Consider the following 11,684-nt stretch of genomic DNA (forward strand, 5'->3'; position numbering starts at 1 on the left):
TCATTTTCTTTGATAAAATTGTGCTTGTGCAGAAAAGATCAAATTTGGAACTGTACTTATCCCTCTAGTCAAAAGGACAAAACAGAATTCAGCTAAAGATTACTTCACTGAAAACAGCAGTTTGGTTTCTCAAAGACGTTCAGCATTTGTGACCACGATGATGAAAAATCCATTCCTATTTTTCCCAGGATCAGTTAAAACAAAGAATTTTTAGAGGTTGCATTTTCAAGAGAGAGTAACTCACTCTGTTCTCAAAGTACCAGTGTTTCATACACTCCTGTCCAACAGTTTCACATCCATGTTTTGTTGTGCCTGCCCATAACTGACAAGATACTCTCCGATCTAAACTTCTAACTGAATTAACGCTCATTTAAGCCTTCTCTCCCACCCCTCTCTTGGTCTTTCAGGCATCTTTCCACAGGGTTACTCCTGAAACCATTTCAATTTTTTTCTATTAAGCATCATCCTTCAAACCACTCAGGATGCTTAGTAAGAGAAAAAGGTGTACCTCTTAAACACATTATAAAACTTTCTAAGGTATGTCAGCTGGAAAACATCTCCTCCATGCCAAAATAAAAAGGTGCAAGCCACAATTCCTACTAAGTCATCCTTCATCTTCCAGCCTCTTCTACTGCTTGTTCTAATATACAGAAGTTTCCCATACCTACAAAGCCTTGTCAATTCTCAGACTGTTTTAACAAATATGAACCCATTACAGAACAAGTGATGTATTTGCTCTGGCATGTGGTATGAGAGAACCCGATACTGCTTTTCTGGGCATGCAGATTCCACAGTATCTTTAAATATTACTAAAATGCAAGTAGATAACAGACCTAACCTGGATCTCTTGCTCCAGAAATAAATACCTAAGTAAAAGGACGTATCGATTTGATGTTTAATGGGTTCTGAGTATCTTTCAGTCTTCTAATCTAATCAGAATACTAGTGGAGCTGTTATAAGGACTAGCTTCCGCAGCTGAATACATGCTCCAATACTTGGTTTTGTAGGACTTCAAGAGCTAGACAAGCATATTGTGCATTTAAGCAATAATAATTTAAGAAGGCCTTCCACCACCACCCCTTTTTCCCTTTCTCTCTCTTTTTTTTTTTTTTTTTAAGTAAGTCAGCAAATGATACCAATGGCCTTCAAGTATCTATCTGATAGCACTTCACATCACTTACCCTGCTGGGCGAGTAGCCATATCTAACAAAATGCTTTTCCATTCCCTCCGCTTAAATTGCCAGATTCGTGCTGTTCCATCACGGCTCCCACTCACAAATCTAACAAAAGGGGAAAAAAGTTACTCAGATCTAGGCAGATCCATACAGAAAAGACACTTGAAAACTGAAGTTCCAGAACTCAAAAGAGGAAGCTGTAAGTAAGAAGTCAACAGTGCTAGAATGCTGTACAACTGGGTTTGAAGTGAAAAACACTTCCCATACCAGTAAAAAAATTGAAGGCCTGCAAAAAGTGGAATCCACTTCCCTTTCCTGAGCCCCTTCCAAACTAACTGTACCTTCAGTGCACCTTGCCAAGTCATGACACCACTGTGGCACAGGGACACCACAGCACAAGCAGCATTTAAGGAACTGATCCCATCATGCCAGGTAAAGCTAAGGCAGAAATTTAAGGGGTAAGAATAGCTGAAGGGCCAGGAGAGCCCAACCAGCAGAAGTACAGACATGATTTAAACCAAAGAAAACCTACTGCCAGTAATCTAGCACTGTACGTTGAGTATCACGATACTTATCTGAGTGTCTCCCAGCTTGAGTTTCTCCCCCACCTTTTTCTTTCCCCTTTTCAGGGTGCAGGGATAGATGGAGGAGAAAGAGGTGGGTGGAGCGCAACGAAGCTTGCTTTACAACTATTTGTATCATAATAAAAGTGTACATTAGAACATCAATTAAATGAAGTGACAAATTTCATAATGAACTGAACCGTTTTCTTTAGCATCCTTTACATCCATCATCCAGAAGTGAAACATTAAAAAGCATCAGGCTAGCTACACAAGGTCTTGTTAGATCATGTGACCGTTTTCCTGTAGTCAGTAGTCACTTAATTGAAAGATGGTTTAAATATTTAATATATCTAAAAATGCAAGTATTTTGTATGTGAATATATATACATGTGTATTTCTTAAGAATAAATTTCAAGTATTTTTATACACCTTAATTTTGGCAAACTCAAAATACTTTATTCATTCATTACAATTAAAACAACTGTAAAACTGAAGAAGGTGCATTATTAAAACAAAACAATGAGAATCCATTAATTATAGATGATCTTACTGGATGAACCTCAAAATAGAAATTTGGGGTTCTTTTTATATATAACTACTTCTAGAAATTGATATTTACAAGGTCACAAGGCCAAAAAAATAGGTCTGAATGAATATATTGTGTGCTTACCTGCTACTACTATTAGAAAATTGAATGCTGTCAACTTTGTCCTATTTAAGAAAAAAGTAAAAAAAAAGAAAATAATCAAATATGATTCAGAATTGTCCAAATTATAATTTAATTCAAATTTATATGTTATTTTAAAGAAGTATTTACAGTATGAAACTCCAACTCTGATATCTTCTCTGGCTGACCTGATCCAAAGAAATAAACCCTAATGATGTGATCTGTACTCCCAGTGGCCAAAAACATTCCACCTGAGAAAAACAAACAGATAAGCTTTAAGAAAAAAAGGCAATCTAATGTTATTACAGTATTATCAAATTGCTGTAACATCACATACTTCAATTTATTCCCTTAAATTTAGTTACATCTCATTTCACCTGTGCCTGGAACTGACCTTTATGTAAAAGTGAGATTTAGAAACTCAACAGTTTAACTGGAGTTGAATTACCTCACATTTGCTGTCAGGTATTATGCATCTGCAGACGTAGCTGAAAGGTAAGTTAACTACAGCAATTTGTTTGTAGCTAAGCCCTGAGAAGGCTCAATCTTAAAAAAATTGACTAGAACTAGAGCTCCAGCTTGTTTTCTGAAAGTAGGTTTCAGTCCTGACATTTTATCCAACTATTTATGTTGCATTCTTCAATTGCCAACTCTGGAATTCATTAAATTCAAACTCTGAGAACCTGGTAATCAACACCTTCTTGTCCCAATCCTTGTAAATTCTGCCTCAGATAAAGCTAATTCTCAGAATCACTGTGTGAAAAAGGTATGCATCCTGTTTTAGAAGACTTGCAGTCACAAGTCAACATTTTACATTTAACCGTTTTCAAGAATTTGCATATCACCAAGAGTTAATGCATAGGTTCTGAATTTCTATTTTAAATATCTGAATGTTTTAAATAGCTACTTTAATGCAGTTCCATCTTATTAACATAAATTATGCTACAGTACATGTATTATACTTCATTTTATTGTCCAAATTACTATTTCTATTGATACAAGGGTGAAAAAGAAAAAGGGGGGAAAAAAAAAAAAAGATAGTCTTTTACCAGCACTGAAAGATGAACAGATCATTTGGACTCCAGGCCGAGGGCGTTCTGTAAACTTTGTTGGCCTTGGACTATAAATAAAGAAACAGTTAAATAATTTCCTAATAGGGCTTCCAAAAAAATAAGTTAATATCTTAGAAATAAAGCACAGAAGCACAAAATTAAATATGAAGGAACAGATGGCTGCCCATCTATAAACAAGCTCGTGTGACTATGCTTCATGATCTGATCTTTAGGAAACTAAGACATCCAGATGGACTAAGTAATCCCTGTATCAAGGAGAGCTGTTTCACAGCTTAAATCCCATTCCCCTCTCTCCTCTAATAGTGCTACACAAAACACTCTCCTTAAGTCACCAGCAAAGCAGAACAGAAGACACTAGAGCCAGCTGCCCGTCATGTTCAGGTTTAAACCACTGGAACTCTGTTTTTCTCCTGCAGCAACGGATGCTTTTACAAGAGAGAAACAGAGCTCTTCAAAGAAAAAGATACAAAAGAAGTTCAAATAAATTCAGAGTTTTTCACAGTATTAGACTATACCAGCTCCTTTAGAGGACATATTCTTCGTGCACTGGTTTTGAATAGTGCCCAAGAATATCAGGACAACAGTTGGTTGTAAGGAATTTTCCTTTATGGCTTGAGCTTCCTTTTAGGCATTTCAGATCCTGTTGCGCAAGCAAAACTGAAGTTTCCATGGATTTGGCACTTTAAGAGTGTATGAAACCAAAACAAATCAGATCTGGTTCTTCAATCATTACTTCAGTTCTGCTCTTGCACTGCAGCAACCTCAGATCAGTAGGTGGTCCTGCACAGCGCGCCATCTGCAATCCTCACTTGGAGAACCGACTTACTAGAGAACAGCAGCATTACACCCACCAGTGTCATCACTAAAGATTTGTTTTAACATTAGAAAAAATGCATATTCATAGCTTATCCAAAATTTTCTCTTTTAAAGGCAAAATGGTCCTTATAATTCATTTCAGCTGAAGGCAGATGCAGGAGATCTTTCTCCATTAATCTGCTATTGCTACCTAAAAACCAGCAGTAAACATTGAACCTGAGTGGTGGCTATGCATAAAACAAACTAATAAACACCAGGAATACCAGATAAGGAATCTTTCTCCCAACTGTCCATTCAGTATAGGCTGTTTCTGCATCCTTTCCTCTAGGAGTGTTAAGGTAACTCCCCCAGACTCACGACGACAAGGAAACTTCACAACGTACACTAAACAAGACAAAGACCCACTCTCCAAAACAGCTGAAACCCTTCTTAACCGAGGTACTAACCACAGAACTATCTGATGATTCAATATGCAGCTTACATAATTTGGAGCAAGTGTAAATAGATAAATAGGCTGCTGTTTTCTTCCACTGTGGTTTTGTGAACTCTGCCTTTGGAGTTAGGACAGCTGGAAAATAGAGCAAGTATGCACTTCTGTTCTAAGCTGGATAACCAAGTTAGATTCTCCAACTTCTGTCTCTCTAACGTGTGGTGTTTTACACTAGTGCAGAGTGTTGTCCTTGCCAAATGAGCTAGGCAATCAGTACTTATGGAAAGCAACGAAAAGCGGACAAAAGCATAATTTCTTGTAACATACAGAAACCAAGCTAATTGTTTTGCTTTACAAACATTCTCAATCTAATTATTAAGTGGCTGGACAGCACTAAGACAACTTCATAAACATTTCAAAGAGGTCCAGAAAAGCCCCAGGTAAGCCACTTTCCTCCTGGATAAGAGATGTATTCAGTTCAACACAGATCCAGAAATGAGAGGGGCTGCAGTCAAAAAATGACCTGCACTCACGAGCTGCAAGCAAAAAGGCAATCTATGTGCCTCAAGTGCAAAATGTTCGTCTTCTTCACAATGCAGCAATACTGCAGGAAGAGTTAACTAATCCAAGCCCTGCAGACTACCCCCACCTTGGACACATAGTGGCTCAAGGAAGACTTCTTCACAGAAAAGAGATGTTTGACACAACCTCTCCTACTAATTTGTTCACAAGCTAACGAACCAAGTTCAGCCTATCTGAATTCTGATGCCAGCCCCTTTAACATCACGTGCCTTCTGCTTAAGAAAGCAGATGGGAAGTATCACACCACACTGATGATGACAATTGAGACATCAACGGCTTGTCCAAAATAGGAATGTCAAAATCATCAACACGTGATTTTCCTAAGTTTTATTCCTCTTTTTAAAATTACGGGGGAAAAATAGAAGAGCAGCATAGTAAGTTCCTCTACCCAAATCTGTGAGACAGTTCTGCTGCCTTGTTCATATGGTCTGCCAGTAACAGATTAACGCTGGAAACTTGCAATCCAGACAGGTGGCAGAAGAGTAACAAGAAAACTTAACATCTTTCTCAGAGAAGACACATATGCAAGTATTTTGCAGTGCAACTAATTTAACTTTGCTGCACTGACCAGTTGGAATAATTCTCCCTTAAACCTGAAGCACGTTATTCTTCAATTTCTGATGATCCAAGGCGGATTTTCTCTCTTGTCCCTGCTGTCAACCAACACAGAATCCAACTTTTGTGTTTTCTATCACCATCCAGAATAGTAACAGGAAACTAAATATGGGGAAAGTCTTAATTTTCTAATTTTTTTAATGGTTTTCCCACCTCGTCTGGCCTACATTCCTTGACTTCCTTATCTGGCAGCAACAACAAAACTTACTGTTCCTCTGTTTGGAAACCAAACTAACCTACCTGGAACATCACTCCTTCTAGGCATACATGGTAACTGCCTGGGCAGAAATCTCTTCACAGAAAGAAGAGCACACAGGAGGCTCTGTAATACTGAAGAACACACATCTACTAGTCACAGCAGCAAGTGAACAAGGCTGATCGCTCTTCTTTGAACAGCATGATTTTTGTGGTCAGCTGTGCCAATGTCTGTATTTCACCCTATGGCACCAAATCTACTGTAACATGTCCTTCTGCAGTTTATCAAAACAGAGCTCTGTCACCAACAATTTCCTGTCTGGGCCATATGTGTGACCTAGATAATGAACACTCCTCAGTTAACGAGGTTATCAAAAAATTGAGAGACCGACATGGGAAGCCTCCAATGTCAGAGATACTGTTAATACTGGAGCAGAGTTGCTGGAAAAGCTGAATACAAGGATTTTTGCGATCTAAGAATGAAACAAAATAAACATTTGCAGAGATTAAAAAGACAAAAACAAAACAGAACTGGGATAGGGCACTGGATGTTAGAAGGCTGAAAGGATAAGAAAGTCCCTTTTAATGGCAAATACAACAGCTCGAGGTAGTAAGTTTCCAAATCCTTCATGATCTGTTAAAATAATTGCTCCATAATATTTTGATCTAATTTTAGAAGTGGAGAATGAAGAAAAAATTTTGAGTTTCCTCATCTCCTGAAGAAGCTGACAGAGAAAGATTGCCTTCAGGGAGAATTCTTCCCAGAAGGGATTAAGGCCAATTTTCATTTAAAGACAGGGAGTTGATCCAGTAGACTTAAGCATACAAGCTGGGTTCCACTGAAACAGTTTTCAGCATACTTAGGAAATAAACTGATATATTTTTAATTCGACAGTACACTGAGCACAGTAGCGTATCCAAATGCTGCCTTTCCCATATTTTATAAAAGAGTACTGCTGGCACTGTCAATCATCGTGAAACTATGATCAACCACATGATCATCATGAGGCTGCCCAACAGCTCATAATCTTAACTCACTGCCAGATGATTCAAGTAGTGCTCAGTATAAAAAGCAGGGGGTGGGGTGTATATATATATTATAATATTTTTTAGCAGCTGAGATTTCAAGACTTCACCACCAGTTCTGATTTGAAGTATTGGACAATTTAGTAATGAGCTTTGACCACTGATAGTGATTGTATTCTTGGAAGGCCAGGCTGCAGTCAAGCTGAGAAGCATGAAACCAAGTTCTAAGCTCAGCATGTGACTGCACTCTTCACCCATACCACGCAGACTTTTCGGTCATGCTTGAAAGCTCCCATTTCTCTTACCTGGGCTGGGAGGGCTGCTGCAATGGAGTTACAGGGTTGGAAGCTCAGAACCCGAATAACTGTTGTAAAGAGATCTTTATTTTCTCTGCCAGCTTTCCTCCTTTTTAGAGATACTGAACAGAAGCGAGCCCGTATTTTTTGCTCTAGTGACAAAAGGGCAGACTTCCCACTGCACCAGTTAGTGTCTGCTCCAGATGGTCTACACATCATGCTTGTTAAAAAATAAACCCACAAGGGGCCTTACGAAAAAAAAAATTAAGAGGAATCTCTCTCCTGATGCTTGATGGTCTCGTACCACTAGCACTGACTTTCCCCCAGCACATTACTGAATAGATGTGGAGGGAACGTGACCTGTTCCTGCAACTCTGGAAGTGGATCCAGACCTAAAGGTGCAGGGAATTGCAATCACCTCATCAAAAACTATACTCAGTGCTGAGATGCCCTGTCTACGCAATGAAGCCTCCTTCTGAGAAACTACACTGGATTCTTAGTTTCCCAGTATGTTTTTCATACTTAGTATGATTTACTGGAATAAACACAACCACAGGTAGAAAAGTTTACAGTTTAGCCAATTAAATAAAACTCCCTGTAACTAACTTTCTCCTGAACTAGTATAGTGTTCAATTCAGGAACAGCTATGTTAAGACTTCTCTGGGTGTCCAACTACTTTGATATCCGATTTGACACAGTTATGTTTCAGTCCCAAAAGACATGCCTGTTTCTTGTTTAGACTTTAACATATTTTTATCAAGTTTCAGATTTGATTAAAAAGTATCAATTACTTGAATTATGTAACAGCCCAAAGTTCAAACAAAGACTTAACAGCAGTATCCTGCCGCCAAAGCAGCTAAAACCAGATATGTAAGAGCAGAAAAAGCATAGCGACACCTTTTAATAGCTTCATATGATGTATAACAACATCCTGTGGCAAGGAGTTTCATAGCTTAACTGCATGTTTGTAAACAACCACCTTCTTCCAACTTGGAATTGCCTACCTTCACTTGATATCCTCCAGTACAATAAAGGCCAATAAGAAACTTATTATATGCCCTCCTCAAGACACTCAGGAGTGTAAATGTCCCCATCTTCATCCACCCATCTTTTCCCAGACTGAAGAAACATTAAAGGGTCCTTCCATCTCCTCAAACACAAAATATGAAATATTTCCAGAACGGAAGGTGACAACTGTACAAATTCCAGTCTCAAAATTTCTTCTGCATGCTGTCATTAAGCCACATGAATCGCTGGCATGACATGGGTTACCAGACCACTTCCTTGCTGTGCTGCACGAGACAGCTGAACTAATCTGTTTTCTCTCTGCTGCTCTCTGATCACATCTGCGGCGACTACTTACACATGAAAGCATTACTCAGAAGTCTTTCATTCCTTTAATATTTGCCAAGTGCATCTCACTGAAAATATGTATCCTACATTTACATATCATCACGGATCGCAATTAGTTGACAATCCCCTACCATAACCAATGCCAGCTTTCTCACTCCCTAAGTTTTACCTCAAGACAAATCCCATCCAAGCCCATGATTCATCCAAATATTCATGATTTCTAAACATACACTTTCCAGCTGATACAGTATAACCCACTTAAGTCTCACGAATTCCCCTATTCTCTAATCACAAAATTTCTTTCAAACTTCAACACCATACAAACTTTATTAAGGAAAGGGAGAAAAGAGGGGAAAAAAAAAGTAAAAGAGAAAGAAGAGAAAGCAGCATGTGGGCTCAAAAGGTTTAAAAATTGGGCAGATCAAGATTTCTTGTCAACAATAGCTCAGACTTAAGAGACCTTAAGAAAAACAACTTGGTGGCAACTCCTCCTCTTTGCATATTAAAATAAGCACGAAGCCATCTCCTCAGTAAGGAGACTGCTACTTTAACTACAGCCTGCACCAGGAAGCAGAAGTTTTAACAGCCTGAGAAGCAGCTTCATCTACAGTATCAAAAAAAAAAAAAAAAAGGCATGCCAAAATACCCAGAGAACATCAAAACACTGAAGGTCCATCCACCTAGAGAAGTGGCAAGGCCTAGATAACTTTGGCATGCTGGAAGAAAGAGATTCTAACAGCACATATCAAAACTACAAGAAAATGGAGCCAACCTACCAGGAGAATATTATCCATAAAAACACATCCCATCCTCAGAGCTAAATTACTAATGGTTATTAAAACAGCTATTTCCAGTTCTGAGCTACAGGTGTTTTGTGGTAAAAGGAACAAAAAGCATTTGAAAGCCACTTAAAAAAGTTAATTTTAAAAAACCTGTCTCTATTTGACAGTCCTGACAACGTTTTTAATATTTTACACTCTGAAGGTAGAACTCAAATTCAGCCACCAATCCACAGCTGCCCAAGAATGCTGCCTCCTGCCACAGTACAGTAAAGAGCAACTATGAAAATATAACAGAAAGAAGGAAAGAACAAACATCGAAAACACTGCATCCTAATTTATCACTAGGATATTACCTGCTTCAAAAAAATTGGCATTTTCAAGTCTGAACTGCAATCATTTTATCAACATAATTTTCATTTCATTTGGGATTAAGAAATGAGAACAGAATCAAACAGCGCCAACTTTGACATTAAAAAAAAAATGAGACTTTTTACTACATTAACAGAGCAAAACTGGGTATATAGTTACTTGCTTCACCACAGCGTCCTCAGTTAGTTATATTATCAACTTAGTCCTTACAAGATAAGCAAGCAAGCTATAGCTCCATCAGAAATAGATCGCACCCAACAATTGCACAGTGAACCAGCCAGTGACAAGTTTTGGCTTAGTCAAATTTTTTCTCCAACATTCTTACATTACAACAGTTCTTAATTACAAAGAAAGAAAGAGCAACAACAAAAAAAAAAAGGCAACTAACTTTATTTTAAGGGTGCCAGCATCCCACAGCCAAAAGCATATTGTTCCATCTGCCCCGGTTGAAGATAAGTATCTCTTTGAGCCACTGCACAGTGGAGAGAACTGGGGGAATTGAGGGAAGAAAAAAGAAAAGGTCTCCTGTTAATCCATTCCAGGTGTAGTAGTAAGTTCTTCAAGCCACTGACTTCTCACAGGAAAAAAAAAAATAATCATGTATCACACTGTACTTAATGAAAAAACCCACCCCAATAAATTGCAATGAACACCAAATAAGACAATGCTTCTCAGAGTCTCTCTTCCTACAGAACAACCCTTCTGGGTTACTCGCCAAAGCACTCTGGGATCTCCCTACCCACCACCCAAGTTGTACAACAGCATGCAGCTCTGACCAGGAACAAACCCAACTGTTCAGCGTTGACTGCAGATCAACGTACCTGCACTCAGAATCACAGCCCGCAAAGGAACGATACTGCCAAACAGCGCTGCCCAAGTGCGGCATGCAGGTTTTTGGAACACGGATTGTGTGTGGCATTTTTCAAGGGTCGGGCATTTTGACAACGAACACATTACTCCCCAGTGTGTACCATGGGAAATCCCTCCTCACTTCATGGCTTAGTTGCCAGGCATGCATTTTTTATTAGAGGGAACATTCTTGGGCAGTTCCTTTTTCAGTCAAATGACGCATTTTACTGCTCAGGTGAGTTTGCAAACCAAAAACCTACCTGCAACGATGTTATAGATGCGCTGTGGCCCTGCAGAACTGCTAAGGGTGCACAAGTTCGAAGGCACCAAACTCTGATCATTTTATCACAGCTTCCGGCAGCTATCATGGTGTTTTCATAGTTCACTGCCATATCAGATATTTCAGCTGCATGCCCTCTCAGGGTAGCCAACAACCTTCCATCATCTGTTGCCCAGATTTTTACAAGGCAATCATCTGATCCCTAGAAGCAAGGTAGAAATCATTTTAACCATACCATTAGCTGCTTCGATGTTACAGTTAACCAACACAATAAACTGAACAACAGAACTACTGGCATATATAAATACTGCCACCCCACTTTTAACAATTTTCCACACTGCATTCAAAACACATCAGATTATATTAATTCTCAACAGTATATACAAAGCAAGACACATTTATAACACAGATCACAAATCCTACAGCAAGCGGGATTTACGCTCTTCAGCAAGTCACTTTTTCCAAAACTCCAGCACAAACTGAAGAAGCTGTTGCGATACATTAAAATATATCTTTAAACAGGAAAATGAATTATGAATTGGTACAGTGTTTGTCATTTAGCATTGTACCCACTCGTGTTCCTTACAGTTCTAGTTTAATCTTCATGCCCTAC

The 11,684-nt window shown here is 38.7% G+C and overlaps 1 protein-coding gene across 1 annotated transcript in view; it reads right to left on the bottom strand.

The window, feature by feature from the left end:
- Nucleotides 1-11,273, bottom strand: part of LOC104516579 (PH-interacting protein-like) — a gene marked incomplete at both ends in the record, with an annotated part of 13,445 nt that extends 2,172 nt beyond the window's left edge. The window contains 6 exons of the mRNA XM_010160953.1: nt 1,182-1,280; nt 2,409-2,449; nt 2,556-2,656; nt 3,455-3,525; nt 10,331-10,431; nt 11,052-11,273. Of these exons, the coding sequence (XP_010159255.1) occupies nt 1,182-1,280; nt 2,409-2,449; nt 2,556-2,656; nt 3,455-3,525; nt 10,331-10,431; nt 11,052-11,273 (635 nt within the window). The remainder of the gene's footprint in view (nt 1-1,181; nt 1,281-2,408; nt 2,450-2,555; nt 2,657-3,454; nt 3,526-10,330; nt 10,432-11,051) is intronic.
- Between the last annotated feature and the right edge of the window lie 411 nt (nt 11,274-11,684).

Source organism: Eurypyga helias, unplaced genomic scaffold (assembly GCF_000690775.1).
Source record: "Eurypyga helias isolate BGI_N326 unplaced genomic scaffold, ASM69077v1 scaffold51661, whole genome shotgun sequence".
Lineage (NCBI taxonomy): Eukaryota > Metazoa > Chordata > Aves > Eurypygiformes > Eurypygidae > Eurypyga > Eurypyga helias.